This window comes from Aptenodytes patagonicus, chromosome 20 (assembly GCF_965638725.1).
Source record: "Aptenodytes patagonicus chromosome 20, bAptPat1.pri.cur, whole genome shotgun sequence".
Taxonomy (NCBI): Eukaryota; Metazoa; Chordata; class Aves; order Sphenisciformes; family Spheniscidae; genus Aptenodytes; species Aptenodytes patagonicus.
Window position 1 is genome coordinate 1,035,937 of NC_134968.1, and position 14,940 is coordinate 1,050,876.

At 47.8% G+C, this 14,940-nt stretch overlaps 2 protein-coding genes across 2 annotated transcripts; both read left to right on the top strand.

Moving 5' to 3' along the window:
* The first annotated feature begins 269 nt into the window (after positions 1–269).
* Positions 270–5,451, top strand: LOC143169553 (keratin, type I cytoskeletal 14). Its single transcript, XM_076356998.1, has 8 exons — positions 270–844; positions 2,660–2,742; positions 3,053–3,209; positions 3,479–3,640; positions 3,736–3,861; positions 3,987–4,207; positions 4,572–4,621; positions 5,144–5,451. Exons 1-8 carry the CDS (start codon positions 335–337, stop codon positions 5,239–5,241), a joined length of 1,407 nt encoding a protein of 468 aa, XP_076213113.1. The 5' UTR covers positions 270–334; the 3' UTR covers positions 5,242–5,451.
* Positions 5,452–11,367: 5,916 nt separating this feature from the next.
* Positions 11,368–14,926, top strand: LOC143169274 (keratin, type I cytoskeletal 19-like). The gene is made up of 7 exons (XM_076356577.1): positions 11,368–11,901; positions 12,280–12,362; positions 12,640–12,796; positions 12,895–13,056; positions 13,383–13,508; positions 13,646–13,872; positions 14,839–14,926. The coding sequence occupies exons 1-7, from the start codon at positions 11,368–11,370 to the stop codon at positions 14,924–14,926; spliced, it is 1,377 nt and encodes a 458-aa protein (XP_076212692.1).
* The last annotated feature ends 14 nt before the right edge of the window (positions 14,927–14,940 follow it).

Below are 14,940 nucleotides of genomic sequence, written 5' to 3' on the forward strand. Positions count from 1 at the left end.
TAGCCCTGAGCAAGGAGCCTCCTACTTTGAATCACACCTGCCTATTTACTTGGAAACGGAAGAAGCATAAAGACGCCCTTTGTGAGATAAAAAGTTTCTAGTGGAAGATGACAAAAAGCATGAATAGAACAAAGGCAAAAATGACGATTCTGGAAGTTGGCTCAGATTTTAGGAGTGATGAAAATCACTGGGAATGCAACAGAAAAAAAAGCGCCGGCAACGCCTCCTGCCCGGGCTATAAAGGGCTGCAGGCCAGAGGGAAGCGAGCACTCGCTGTCTGCGCTGCCGAGCCGGGTGTCTCTCTCCAGCCCTCCAGCCTCCGCCAGCCTTCGCCATGAGCACCACTGTCAGGCAATACTCCTCCTCCACCTCCCTCAAGGGATTTGGTGGCCTGGGTGGAGGCTCCAGCAGGCTTTCCTCTGTGCGTGTTGGGGGAGGAGGGTACAGAGCCCCCAGCGTCCACGGAGGCTCTGGCAGCTACTCTGTCTCTTCCCGCATTGTCTCGGGGCTCGGAAGTGGCTATGGGGGCAGCTACTGCAGCAGCGTAGGAGGGGGCCTCGGTGGCGGCTTTGGGGGTAGCTATGGGGCTGGCTTTGGGGCTGGCTTTGGAGGTGGCTTTGGAGGTGGCTTTGGAGGTGGCGATGGCATCCTCCCGGCCGGCGAAAAGGAGACGATGCAGAACCTCAACGACCGCCTGGCTGTCTACCTGGACAAAGTGCGTGCCCTGGAGGAGGCCAACACTGACCTGGAGGTCAAGATCAGGGAATGGTACAAGAAGCAGGGACCTGGTCCAGACCGTGACTACAGCCCCTACTACAGGACTATCGAGGAGCTCAGGAACAAGGTAGGATGCTGTGATTACCAAGACATCTTGATTAAAGTCACTTTTAAAAAGATGACCCTGTTCCTAAAAGCTGAAAGGAGGAGTATTAACAAATGACAGGTGATTGGTCTGAGATGGGAAAACAGAAAGAGCATGCTTGGAAATAATAGTCATAATTTATGAACAGCATTTTCTTGATCATGTCCTCCACAAGGCACAAAGATGGGTTTTCTATTGACTGTTTCAGTGTAGGGAGAAAGACGGGGCAGGAAAGCAGGAGTCAGAGGCTATCAGCCATTGCTTCAGGTTACCTGATGCTACAGGGTGCGTGCTGCCACGCCAGTCATTCCCTGCCTTTCCTCGATGCTACTTATGCCCCAAGTATGTGCTCCCTCTGCCAGGCTCCTGATTAAGCATTCTGCAGGCAGGGACACGTTATCTCTTTGGCACTGTTCACTACTGAATGATACGCAAACGAAGATGCTAAGTCTTTTTCATAAATATCCTACAAATCAGATCTTTTCTAGCCTGATAGGAGGCTCAAGGTAGAGGTTAAAAAAGAAAGAAACTGCCCTATGGGATGCTTGTTCTTTGGGAGGTGCAAACACAGACACAAAAGAAAATCCAGGAGTCAGAACGTACTGGGTTGTGGTAGGTGGCTTCAGAGGTGCTGAAGTTAGGTGTGTGCCCTGCTCTAAAATGCAGTAGATGAAATCATGGCCAAGCTCGTTTCTTTATTCTTAGCAGCTCCCTGGCTGATTTCAGGCAAAGGTCCTTGAACAAAAGCACCAGAATCTGTCCTTCCTCTTCTACCCTGCCATCGCTGTCCTCCCTCTGCCCACATTACTCATCATGAGCTGATTGCCTGGTCCTTCACCACTGCCTACTCGAGGTGACAGCAACCTTAGTCAGCTCAGGCTCCACTGGAGGGGATGGAGGTGTGGGCGGTTGCGTAATGACAATACCTGATCTGTGAGAGCAAATACCAGGGAAATGGGGCAGCTGCTGACAGGCTCAGGGGTCAGCCCCTGGGGGAAATCACATACCTAGAATTTTTCAGTTCTTTAACCCTTCTCTTGGGCTTCACCTTGGGGTGGAGAGCTCTTGCCTTGACACACAAAGCTTCTCTTCACATTCCAGCTTGTCAGGTGTGTTCTGATCTGGAGCACAGAAACATGTGGAGGCAGAAGCTGTCTCCAGATTTGAGCAATGAAGTGCTGGGTCTCACAGAAACCCTCTGCTCATGATCCAGAGGGAGGCAGACCCTCCCCTCCCCTCCTGCACCGCAGCTGGGAAATTACCACATCAGTATTCCTGGATTATTGCTTGGATATCCCCTGAAGCATCAGAACTCAGTGAGAGCTTTTCATTAGCTTGTAGCTACAGAAATTACTGCTCATTAAATGGCCAATAATTTTCAAAATCCCAAAACAGGTATTTGCACCTCAGGTGTAATTACGAAAGCAAAACGATTCAGACACAAGGCACTCCTTCCTCAACCTTTTTTTCCTTCTCAGCTGGGCTGTTCAGCATTGCCAGACAAAGCCCAGAGTGCTGCCAGGACTCTGAGCATGGCGTGAGCACCTGGAGATGCCACTCTGGCAGGGGCAACAGGCTGTGGCATGTGCGTATGCCAGTGTCTTCACAAGATCGAGCCAGTGCCAATGAAAGATTGAGCATGAGTATCCTGTTTGCAGAGTCCACACGGAAGTCCAGCCCAAGAGGCAGGAGGTTCAGTGCTGCTCCAGTCCTCCTTCTGAATGGGAAATCAGGCAGCAGAATGCCATTTTTTGGAACTACTTTTTCACTCTTTTGCTTTCTGTTATCCCCCCCCAGATTCTTGCTGCAACTGTTGAAAATGCCAACATCGTCTTACAGATTGACAATGCCAGGCTGGCAGCTGATGACTTCAGAACCAAGTAAGTCCAATGCCTTCAAGAGTTCTTATGAGAAGGGAGGGAAAAGCCAGTCTGTTTAAAGCTTTTCATTGCTTTCTGCAACTGAAGTTGCTCCACCAGGTCACTGCTCACTAAAAGTGTGACATTTGGGAAGTGTACATCTCTTCCTGGACACAGCATTGCCTGGAGACATTCCTGCACTGTGGAGAGCCGTGCATGCACATTTACTAAAAGATGCTTGGCAGAAATATGCCAAGGTGGGGAAAGAAACAACAAGAAAAAACCTGTATCAGCTGGGCTCCACGGTGCAACTGTGTGTGTGTGTTCCCAGGTTTGAGACGGAGCAGGCTCTGCGCCTGAGCGTGGAGGCCGACATCAACGGTCTGCGCAGAGTCCTGGATGAGCTCACCCTGGCCAGAGCTGACCTGGAGATGCAGATTGAGAACCTGAAGGAGGAGCTGGCCTACCTCAAGAAGAACCACGAGGAGGTGAGCACAGAGACAGGCTCAAACTGGGACCTACAAAATGTACCTTGTGCACAATGGGAAGTGGTGAGGTCAAATGTGCAGGAGTGTCTCTGCAATTAGGGCTGTCAGGAGACACTCGAGTGGGTAAGGGGGAGGGAAACAATCCCTTCAGACAGAAACTCCAGGAGAAGGTCTGTGGGGTTGGTGTGCTGGGTGCAAATAAGAAATTTGTCATGATGGGAATATACCGATTTCACTGTGACGGGTATCACGTGTCTCTTTTCTGCCAGGAAATGAATGCCCTGCGCGGGCAGGTGGGTGGAGAGATCAGCGTGGAGATGGATGCTGCTCCTGGAATCGACCTCACCAAGATCCTGGCTGAGATGAGGGAGCAGTACGAGAGCCTGGCGGACAAGAACCGCAGGGACGCCGAGCAGTGGTTCTTCAGCAAGGTGAGCTGGCTCGCCGGCAGCGCAGCGGGGCACGTGGGACCCGAGGCTGTGCCTGCTCGATGGTGCTGTAACGGCACGGTTTTGCCTTGTTGCAGACGGAAGAGCTGAACCGGGAGGTGGCCATCAACACGGAGCAGCTGCAGAGCGGCAAGACGGAGATCACAGAGCTACGACGCACCATCCAGAGCCTGGAGATCGACCTGCAGTCCCAGCTCAGCACGGTATGAGGGGCCGGCTGCCTGTGGGGAGGGGGCACGCAGGAGTGTGGGCCAGGGGACGCGTGGGTGCTTCCATCCCTCCTGCCCTCCGTCCCTGCCCTGAGCCCATCCCTCTCCTCTGCACGCAGAAAGCGGCGTTGGAGGGCACCTTGGCTGACACAGAAGCCCGTTACGGCACCCAGCTGGCCCAGCTCCAGGGGCTGATCACCAGCGTGGAGGAGCAGCTGGCCGAGCTGCGGTGTGACATGGAGCGCCAGAACCACGAGTACAGGGTCCTCCTGGACGTCAAATCCCGCCTGGAGCAGGAGATCGCCACGTACCGCCGGCTCCTGGAGGGCGAGGACGCCCAGTACGTAGAGGGGCTTCGCTTGGGAGGGCACATCGGGAAGAGACGGGTAATAGACACAAAATATGCTGTCTGGGGATTCAGTCTGATTGCAGCTTTCACGGTTCATCTTTATGTTCATACCCGACACAGATGCCCCGTGGCTCTGTCCCTCGTGTCTGTCTGCAGTGAGATGCTGTAACGGGCTCCTTTCACTTCTGGAAGGGGCAGTGGCCCCTCTGCCCTCCAGGAGACACCGAGCGGAGCAGTGGCTTTTGCAACCGCTATGAGACTTTTCTGCTTTCCTTCTGCCTGAATACAGAGCCTGTGTAACAACAAAAAAGGATTTTGTCCCTAACTTCTTTTTGTTTTTCTCCTTATCTTGTAGCATCTCTTCCCAGTACTCCTCCGCTATGTCCTCACACTCGGGCAGAGATGGTAAGCACCTATCTTGCTACACACATTTATAACAAACAGCTTTGAGACCTGCTTTTAGAGCAGCTGCCAAACTGATGGAATGAAAATCACTCCTCAGGCATGCTGTGCCGCCTCGCTGGCTGTATCAGAGTGACAGCAGTCAAGAGAGCTTGTGTGCATCTTACAACTGCTAAACACAGGAAAAAGCTGTCAGGAAGGGAAATACCTTGCACTCCTTTACCACAGGAATGATTTGCCCTAAATGGGCTTCGTGATTGAGCAGCCAGTGTTCTGGCTTTACACAGACCTTAAAAATCAAGCAAAAGCACACATTCAGGGAGCGTGCCTTTTGCCTTCTTGAGCTTTCCCATCAGCCTGGCTCTTCTGTCTTCCTAGCCAATGTAGGGCTCTTTAAAACAGCATTTTCCAGTACCTTGTGGAATTTCCCACATCTTCCTTAAGAACATGCAACATCCAATAATGTGTTAAGAAATTTCCCTCTTCCTGCCCCCTGAATAATTGTCCTCCGCTTTTCTTTTGCAGTCATGACATCTTCCCGTCAGGTCCGCACGATCGTTGAGGAGGTGCAGGATGGGAAGGTGGTCTCCTCCCGGGAGCAGGTTGCGCTCACCACTCGCTAGGAGGGCAAGCAGCTCTGGACCCTTGACCCCAGGCTCCAGAGAGCAGCGAGCTGAACCAAACGTTGTCTGAGGCTGTATGTGGTGGGGTTGTGTCACAGAAAGCAGTCAGCTTCATTCATCTGCTCCTCCTTCCTGTTCTACCCTAATTTCACGTGGGTGACATCATGCACTCTGTACACATTTAATAAAGCTTTTTTCCTCATTCATGCAGCTGCAGACTTGTCTGTCACTGATACATGATCTTTCAAAGCCTCAGGGTTGTGTGTTCGTGCCAGGGAAAGTCCTAAGAAACCACAAGAAGAAGCCAGTGAGAAGAGGGGAATGGAGGGATATGGGTTCTACTTGGAGCAAAAATAATTTGAGACAGCTTTTTCTACTGAACTCATTGCTTGTAAAAACATGGGACTGACTGAGACATAAACCAGATAAGTTTGATATAAAATGAAGGCAATGATGGAATGATGATGCTTGAGGCCAATGTGCCACACGACTGATACTTAAAAGCCCACAGAATAAAGCTCAGTTCTTTAACTCTTGGTATCATGAAGAATCACTTTCTCCTGTAAGTTGAACTTAAATGACTTCAGCAAGACTACTACTGTTATGTGTACCATTCCAAGACATGAGCACAACATCAGACTGGTTGGCAAATCTTATACATACATGCCTTCTGTCTTATTTGACTGTCTTTAAATCACACTGTTAGACACATTGTCCAAAAACTTTATACAGGTCTTTTCATGCTGCCCGAGGGCTGCACTTAACAGGTTCTAAAGTAACCATTGCTTAATCCGCAGAGGGATGAGTAGCAATAAATTTTTATCACTACGGCATCTAGAAGATCCCTGCTGAAATCCTTCTTGAAACACACGAGCTAGTTATCGTATGTCAACAACGTCTGCAGGCAAGCTGCCATTCAGGATGAGGTGATGCAGCTTGTGCACTGGCAGCCAGGTACCAGATCCGCCTTTGCCCACTCACTTCCTGGAGAGTGACAGAGGAACCAAAGGATGCTGCGCTGGTCGCACATCCACTGAACGTGTCTTGTGGGCTAGATAGCAGAGGAAATCATTTTAGATCCAAAAGCCTGATGGAATCACTTAGATCCAACTTCATGCTTTCTAGCCAGGGGTACTTGGGAACTCTGTCCAGTCTTGGACCATGGCCTCATGTTCATCACCCACCTCAAGAAGACGGATTTGGGCCGTAGACAAAAGGAAAAGGTAATAGTTTGCAGTAAATCAGCTTCCCTTTGCTTATTATGATGTACAAGGGGCTTCGGCGGCTGAAGTTAAGCACACTTGCCTCTTGGATTATTATTGATGATTCATTCTCCCTCAGCCCCCACAAAAGCATTACAGTTCTTATTGGACAATTACAAAGGTGTGCTCCCTGGCCTGAACAAACTCTTGAAAAGAGTTGATGATATCATGCTGGGCATGAGAAGACAAGCAAAGGAGAGGGAAGGTCATGGAAGAAGTGGGGAACCTGCCAGGTCTTTCCAGAAAAGGGAGTGTGAAGAGATGTTATCATGCTGTATTACTGTTTAGCAATTACAGAAAAGGGTAGGAAATGAAACACAGATTGGAGTGCGAGTTCATTGACTGTCTCATGCTTTTCTTTTTGCTGGGATAACAGACCTTCCCTACAGAAATATGAAGTCTTCCAACCCAAGTGAGCTAGAGCCATCTCGAAAATAAAAACTAGATCAAGCAATAACATACTTCAGCATCAAGCTGTCTTAGACTTTATGGCAATGGGCAAGGGTGCAGGCTGGAAATTCTGAATAAATTGCAAATGTGCTGGTTTTTTTGCCATCAGAAGAGAGTTGTTACATTTCAGTTGTAAATGGCAGCTTTTTAACTCTAGAGCCATCTGCAGAATGCCCCAACTGTATGAACACAGAAAGGCTTTTTGAAAACCACAAACATGGATTAAATATAAGTAGGAGGCTAAGAGAAGATGTCAGTTCAAGAGTTTCTGGCTCTGTTGGCAGCACAGTAAGGCATGGCCACATCTGCAGCCAGAAGGACACAAGGGAGAGATTTATCAAGCAGCATATTTAGTTATCTTTGATATCTTTGACCCAGTGCTAAGATATGCATTTACATCTGCCAGCAGGAACAGCCTGAAATGAATACCTGAGAAGAGCTGGGAGAATAGCTGGGAGAGCTGATGGAAAGCTCAGGTTTGTAATCAGTTGATTCAGTTCCACTGGGAGGATCTTATCAGGAGTTTCCCTTATTCACCAACATATATTTGCATCAGTGAAAAAGGCTTAAATTTTGCATATGGCTCCGCATAACCCTATTATCACAAACAAGAAAGAAGTCCAAGCTCAGCACAAGTAATCACTGTGTTACATTACAGTGCTCTGAAGAAGGAAAATACCACATAACTATTAGGCAATTTATTTTTTATTATTACTCTTTGCTACACACAGTTTGTATCTGTGAAACACGGACAAACTACCACATCCAAGAGATGGAGAAACACTGTTTTTGGAAAGCATTTTTCAAATTTTCTGCAAAATGCAAGCACAACAAGAAAAGCCTTGTTAGGATACAGCAAGGAATTATAGAAGCAAGTCCTCAGTGAATAATGGTGAAACTTTAATGGACAACAAAACAAAAAAGGAAAACTAAGAACGTCCTTGAAAGGTATTTCATCAGCTGAGACACAAAGAGAAATATGTAGGATGTGCCAGTGTCAAACTGAATATATAATAGCAAGAATACTTACAATGAATAATGCTTAAAATGAGTATCATGTTTCCGATCTTTAAAGCTCCAAGTTCGCATCAGACAGTTGTTTTCACAATGCCCTTGAGAAGGAGGATTGCTGTTATTACTGTTTCCATCCTACAAAGCATGAAATTGAGACTCAGAAAAGCTGAATAATTTGCCTAGAGTGATTTGCAAAGCTGGGATCAGAACCCTGGAGCGTCTGGTGTCATCAGCAAGATGGAGATGTTTCAGTACAGCCAATAACACACAGACAAAAAGCATAATGACAATTACATCAACAGCTAGATAAGAAAATACTCTGTTAATAGCAAACAGAAGAATTTTCTGTAGGTGAAACTCTGAAATTTAGCCGACAATGAGCAGAGTCTAGGGCTGCTTGTAGTTCTCACTGCTGTATCAGGGCCTCCTGATAAGGCTCTCCAAGCCAGAGGCCAGCCCTGCACAGGCTTAGGGCACATACATAAGCCCAAGCTGGCGTGCTTCAGATGCCAGACAGTGCCTGGCTCTCAGCTTCTCTACCCTGGCACTCCCTGGTGCTTGCTTCGAGCCCAAACCTGAGCTCGGGCTGGCAGTAATGCAGGGTGGTGGGCAGCAGCTTGGACTCCGGCAGGGACCCCGGGTTCGGTGTCGTGTCTGAGTCACCAAGTCTCCAGGGAAGTTCTCTTGGACATGAAAACAGCTAGTGACTCAGGGAATATTTGTAATAACGTGAAATGCTGGATCTCCTTCTTGGGGGCACTTTATACTCTTTGTACTTCATATGCATTGGCTTAAGAAACAGTCTTAAGCCTTAAAATATCCTGAGACTACCAAATGGCTTTCCTCTGGGGAAATCTAATCTTTCTTTCTCATTTTCATTGCTCTTTTGAACCTGATCATTTTGTGCTGTAGAACAACCCTTGGGAATAACGCCACAGTGCCCATCCTCTACCACCATCCTGCTCTCCCCTATAAAGCACAGTACAAGATGCAAATGTAAAGCTGAAGTGTAATTCCTTTCTATTTTTTACAAAGCTGATTAAATGGGAACAGCACCTTTGCCTAGGGGAAGCTTTTCTGCTCATTTGTTACTTGAAGTGACAATTTTTCCTTGTCAGGCCTGCACTGCTGTTTCTGAAATGCCTGCCGGGAAATCCTCGTAAGCCATCATTTCTCTCCTCCTCTTACTCCCTTGGGGCACAACATTGCCTGCAAGGGGCTCCCAAGTCAACCGAGGACGGCTCATCAGAGGCATTGCCCGTGGCTGGCTACAAGACTGTGGTGAGCAAATTTCCGTCTGTAGACTCCAGTCTGGAAGTCAATAAAAATTAATCCTGGAAAGAGCCTTCCATTATGCATGTAGATACCATCATTAACAGATCTCCTCATAAAAAAATGAAAATCTCTTTTAATAAAATGAGGACTGTAACTGCTGGCAGGTCTTGAGCTATGCTCTGGTGTAAAAGCAAGAGCTGGTTTTAATAAAAATTTCAATTTTTGGAAAGGAAAAAAGCTACCATGAATAACACACAAATCCAGTAAAATCAAGAGTGAAATTATTATTTGCCTTTACAAAAGCTGCAGAAATTCTAATCACCTTTGGCTGCAGAGACCTATGGTAAGGTCTGAAGTTCAAAAAGTAAGAAGGAAACGTGGACATCTCTGCTAGTTTTCAATAATTGAAAAAAACCCCCACTCATTAACGTTTTAATTTTTCTCATTGAAAAATGAAAGACTATATATTTCTCAATTAAATGAAATTAAATGTTAGCTCAGCATTATTTTTACAATTCTTCTATGGAAAAAAGACAGATTCTGCCCAGTCCTGCTGCTGATTCACTCCCGCGAGAGCAGCGAGAGCAGCCCCAGGGCTGCTGCTGGGCTCCGTGGCAGAGGTGCCTGATCCTGACCACGCCACAGCCTCCACTCAGGATCTCGCCACCAATGAGGCATGCCATGGCACCACGGCACAGGCTTCACTTGCTAATTATGGATGTAACGAAGGATGGACATACACAGAATCCACACCACATTTAAGGCGTTCTGGATTTGCAGTGTCAAGATAAAATCAAGACTGATGAACTTACCCAAATGCCATAAGCAATATTTCTGAAACAGGCTGCACCTGACGCATCCTTTATGTGATGTGTCCAGGTGATCTGGATGCCAAAACCAATGCTGAACAACACATGGGTGAAAGTCAGCCAATATTAGCATGGCTGTATTAATATTATTAATAAAATGAAAGATTCAGATGACAACACATTTTAATTATTTCCCTTCTTCCTCAATTCAGCATTCTAAGACTAAAAAATAGGTTTAATATCTTTTTTTAAATGATCTTTTCTAGTGTCTTTTCTAAATTTAACACATTTCCCCTAGATTATATTTGGAGAATTTCCATGGTGCTGGTTGGAACTGGGTCAGACCTATACAGGATCAGGCTGCTTCTGAAATTCTCCATGTTACTGTTTTAGAAATCTTACGAAACATCTTATGTGGCTGTCCTCTCTTGGCAGTGAATATTCATAGTTAACGGCAACATTTGGTACTCAGGAAATATCCTTTTCTCTTTTATTTTCGATAAATATTTGAATGTTTTGTCTACCCTCAAAAGCAGCAAAACAAATACCATGGGATCTCCCCTCTGAAAGGAGATGTTTTGATGCACGCAGAAGAAAGAGAATGATAATGATCACTGGTATGCTCAAGTGCAGTATTCTTCTGTGCTCTCCAAACGAAGAGCATTTCGAGGTCTAATGACCCAGGCCCCAGCAGGTTCTCACTCAGCTGACGGCCGTGCAGAATGGGACGGACCCTCGCTGCGGTGCACTTGCAGAGAGGCAGCACGGTCCAGGGTGGGCTCCGGGCTCTGGTCCCAGGGACCGCAGGGCAGCTGAATGAGGGGGCACCCTCGCTTCTGGTCACAAAGGGGTCGAACAGGCTCCATCAGATAGGACGGCTTTCCCACAGCTTTCACTTTCCAGGTAGACTCGCCCATGTCAGGGATGGATAATTGCTATGATGTTTCGTTCCCCGGGCACTCTCGGGTATTGTTGTTTTTTCTGTCACTGTTGTTTAGTTGTCATCACAAGTCAGACCTGATGATTCAGGAAGCAACATTTTTGATGTAGTTTTGAAACATGCTTCTGTTAACCAAAGCATCTTTCTGTTGTGGGATTTCTGGAGATAAACGCCTTTGGGGAAATATTTCCAGCTGAAAAAAAAAATAGTACTAGCCAGGTCACAAGGAGGAAGAATAAACAGCCCTTCTCCGATGTCAACATCCACGAGGAATGGTATAAATAGAGGACTGTGGGGACAGAGGGATCACAATCGGATCCCGCAGCGATCTGTGCAGCTTGCCTTGGGCTCCAAGTTGGATCCTCGTGCTCTCACTATGAGCTGTGCCGTCAGGCAGGTCGTTACTACCCGTTCCCAAGGCAGGAGCAGCGTGGGCAGCTCTGCAGCTGGTAGTGGAAGAAAGGTCTCCTCCGCCTCCTCGGGAAGACACGCTGCCTATGACTTAGGTGGTGCGGTTGGCAATTTTTCTGGTGGTAGTTTAAAGGAGGGATTACTTGGGAAGCAGCTGAGCACCGGCAGTGCTACCGGTGGGAGCTTTGGAGCTACCCAGAGGGCTTGTTCTACCCTTGGATTCAGCAGTGGAGGCATCTGCACTCGAGGCGTTGGTGGTGGTTTCAGCAGGGCTAGTGCTGGTTGCGGTGATGGGATCTTACTCGCTAACTCGGAAAAGGCGACGATGCAGAACCTCAACGACCGCTTGGCCTCCTACCTGGACAAGGTGCGACTCCTGGAGGGAGACAATGCCGACCTTGAGTGCAAGATCAGGGAGTGGTATGCCAAGGTAGGGCCCAGCTGCGAACCACGGGACTACAGCTGTTTTCATAAGGAAATTGAAGACCTTCAAAACCAGGTAAATCATTGCTTTTCAAGAAAATTCTAATATTTCTTTGGACTTTGCTTTCACATGTGGATAGACCAATGTCAAATGGCAGAGGCAATAGCTATGTCTCCGGAGGTGCCCGTGAAGCAATAGTTTATATGAAATGGATGGTTTGAGGGAGGAAGACACTGCATTTACAGAGAACTGGAGTTTCAGCACAGCCTGCTCCACCAAGCTGGCACACGCATTTCCCCACTGTAATGCCATCTAACAAATTAATAATCCCAATATGTGGAATCATTATAAAATAAGTGGCTTGCATTACCCCAGGTGGATGTTTCCTCCAGGGCCTTGTGTAGCCAGAGGACGCCACAAGCCCAAATCTCTCTCCTGCATTTTTTTTTCCAGATCCTCTGTGCAGCCATGGAGACTAACAAAATCCTTCTGAATATTGATAACAACAGGATGACTGCTGATGACTTCAGAGTGAAGTGAGTATGGTCCTGTGCTAGACTGAGGGGTTCACACTGCCCATGGAAGGGTAGGTGAGCGACGGTGATGGGGAAATCCTAACACTTTACTTGTCATGCTGCCGCATTAAAATGCAGATCTCTGTGAAAGGCATGAATACCATTGACAATGTTCATAGCATTGCATGCCTGAAGCGAAAGAAGAACTTGGTCCTAAATTTTTTCCCCACAAACTCAACTCAAGGGCTTGCCATGGTTTACTGACATGCTGACCTTTCTTTGTTGCCTGTGGCTTAAGGTACGAGACTGAATGTGGTCTCCGGCAAAATGTGGATGCAGACATTTGCAACTTACGCCCCGTCCTGGATCAGCTGGCCAGCTGCAAGACCGACCTGCAGCTACAGTGTGAGGCTTTGACTGAAGAGATGCGTTGTCTCAAGACGAACCACGAGGAGGTTAGATTGCCCCTTACTCTTAGAGAAATAAGAAGAAAGAAGAAAGGAAGTCCCCCTGAGTGTGAATATTACTGATATGATGCATGTATTCTCTGCAGGAAACGAACTGTCTGAGGAAACAGGCGACTGGAGATGTGAGCGTGGAGGTCAATGCTTGTCCTGGCCCAGACCTGAGGAAGATCCTGGAGGATCTGAGGTGCCAGTATGAAACACTGATGGAGCACAACCGCAAAGAGACTGAGCAGTGGTATGCCTGCAAGGTACTATACACATGCAGAGTTGTACCCTACTCTGCCTGTTGGGGGAAAAGGGAAAAATGAGAGATTAAGAACACTTACTGGAGATGTCTTAATATCAGCAATTCTGTCATGGATGTGCTCAGCATCTAATTGTACTGCCCACTTTCAGTGCTCTTCTGTTCATGGCAGAGGGGCCACCGCATGGTGTTACAGGGTCACAACGGAATAAATGGGGGGGTCTTTAGATTTGGAAATACTCAGGTGCACTGCAGGGCGTGCACAAGCAGCGTGGTGAAGACCCTGCTGTGAGGAGGTGAGGAAAGGGCTGCTCTTTTCTAACTTTGCAGGTGGAGGAGGTCAATCTGGAGGTCATCACAAGCAGCCAGGAGATAGAGTCAAGCAACAAACAGGTCACTGAGCTGAGACGTCAGCTGCAGGCCTTGGAAATCAATGTACAAGCCCAGCTTACCATGGTAGGTGATGCCACTACGGTTCACATCTCAGACTCCCCAGCTCTCTTTAGAAAGCTGCATGACCAGAGTCGTACCTGTAACCAGACAGGCTAAGCTTGCAGCATACCCAGCTACCTTTGTGTTGTTTCCATTCTCAGAAAGAAAACCTGGAATCCTCTCTGGCGGAAACCGAGTGTCGCTACAACAAATACCTGGCTGAGCTACAGAGCCAGATCTCCTGCGTGGAGCAGCGGCTGGCTGAAATACGAGCAGAAATGGAGTGCCAGAACCAGGAATACAAGACCCTCCTGGACGTCAAATGCCGCTTGGAGCAGGAGATTCAGACCTACCATTGCTTGCTGGAGGGGGGACAGCACGACATCATGTACGCAGACTACAGACAGACCTGGGCACAGTAAAATCCCTATGCTTTGACTTACAGGGATATGAAAATTCATGATACAAATGGTAAAAGCAACACTGTGGTGAGGAACCAGTACTGACCTGCCACCAGACAGGGCCTATTAGCAAACCACGAGGCATTTGAGGATTTGGCTCTAATAAATGTCTAGAGTGCAAGCCAGAGACCGTTCCCCTGGCTTGGGCCAGTGAAGGCAGCCGAGAGAGGCCCCCAGAGCTGTCCCAGCCACCTGGGTAAGGTGCAGCATCGCAGCTCGTTAAAGGGTGGTTTTCACTGTGAGCCGGGCAAGGTCTTTTATGAACGCTGTCATTTAACCGAGTTTTATTGGCTTTGCCACAGCTAGACAGGATTAGGGACCAGCAGTTCAATTAACTGAAACAATAAATTACCTAAACATTTTCAGTTTCACACAACAATTTTAATTAAAGTTTTGGGAAATATAATTTGTATGCAAAGCAGTTGGCTCTTCCCTGCCTCCCATTGCCTGAGATTTTGAAACAGGGAGGCATGCTGTTAATCTCATAAATGGCTGCATACACACATAACCGGCCTGAGCACCCACCTGCTCCATTAGTTTGGAAAAAGAGGTATTTTAATGGTGATGCCCTGAGGTGGGCTCTCCTGGACTCTCCAGTCCTAAATTAGTCACATGAAAAATCAGTTCTTGTTCCAAAATGCCAGTTGCAATGGATGAAATGACACTGTTAGAGCTTGTCTCAGAGCCTCTGGTAACCCTGAGTGAGTCAAGATGGAAAAGCAATAGCTGTCAACAGACAGGCAGGATGGAGGATGTGCTAGTTGTTGCTCCTAATGACCCTCATGGTTCAAAGGGGAAATGGCCAATGCTACGAGTAGCTCCAGGTCATGGGGCAGATCTCCAGGGCGTGAATGTCGGGGGCTTTGGTTACCAGAGCTGTCTCCTTTCCACAGAGGGCTGGTGGGAAGAGGAGTCCCTGCAGCATCATCTGGAAGAAGTGGTGGGCTTAAAGCCAGTCTGTGTCAGCCATGCCTGCCCTAAGCCTGTGCGCTCTG

Excerpts from the sequence above, each read along its gene's own strand:
- LOC143169274 (XM_076356577.1), top strand. The coding sequence starts at position 11,368 with ATGAGCTGTGCCGTCAGGCAGGTCGTTACTACCCGTTCCCAAGGCAGG. Across the intron at positions 12,363-12,639 it reads GCTGATGACTTCAGAGTGAA|GTACGAGACTGAATGTGGTC; the intron begins GTGAGTATGGTC and ends CTGTGGCTTAAG. Across the intron at positions 13,509-13,645 it reads TACAAGCCCAGCTTACCATG|AAAGAAAACCTGGAATCCTC; the intron begins GTAGGTGATGCC and ends TTCCATTCTCAG.
- LOC143169553 (XM_076356998.1), top strand. The coding sequence starts at position 335 with ATGAGCACCACTGTCAGGCAATACTCCTCCTCCACCTCCCTCAAGGGA. Across the intron at positions 3,210-3,478 it reads TCAAGAAGAACCACGAGGAG|GAAATGAATGCCCTGCGCGG; the intron begins GTGAGCACAGAG and ends CTTTTCTGCCAG. Across the intron at positions 4,208-4,571 it reads CTGGAGGGCGAGGACGCCCA|CATCTCTTCCCAGTACTCCT; the intron begins GTACGTAGAGGG and ends CTTATCTTGTAG.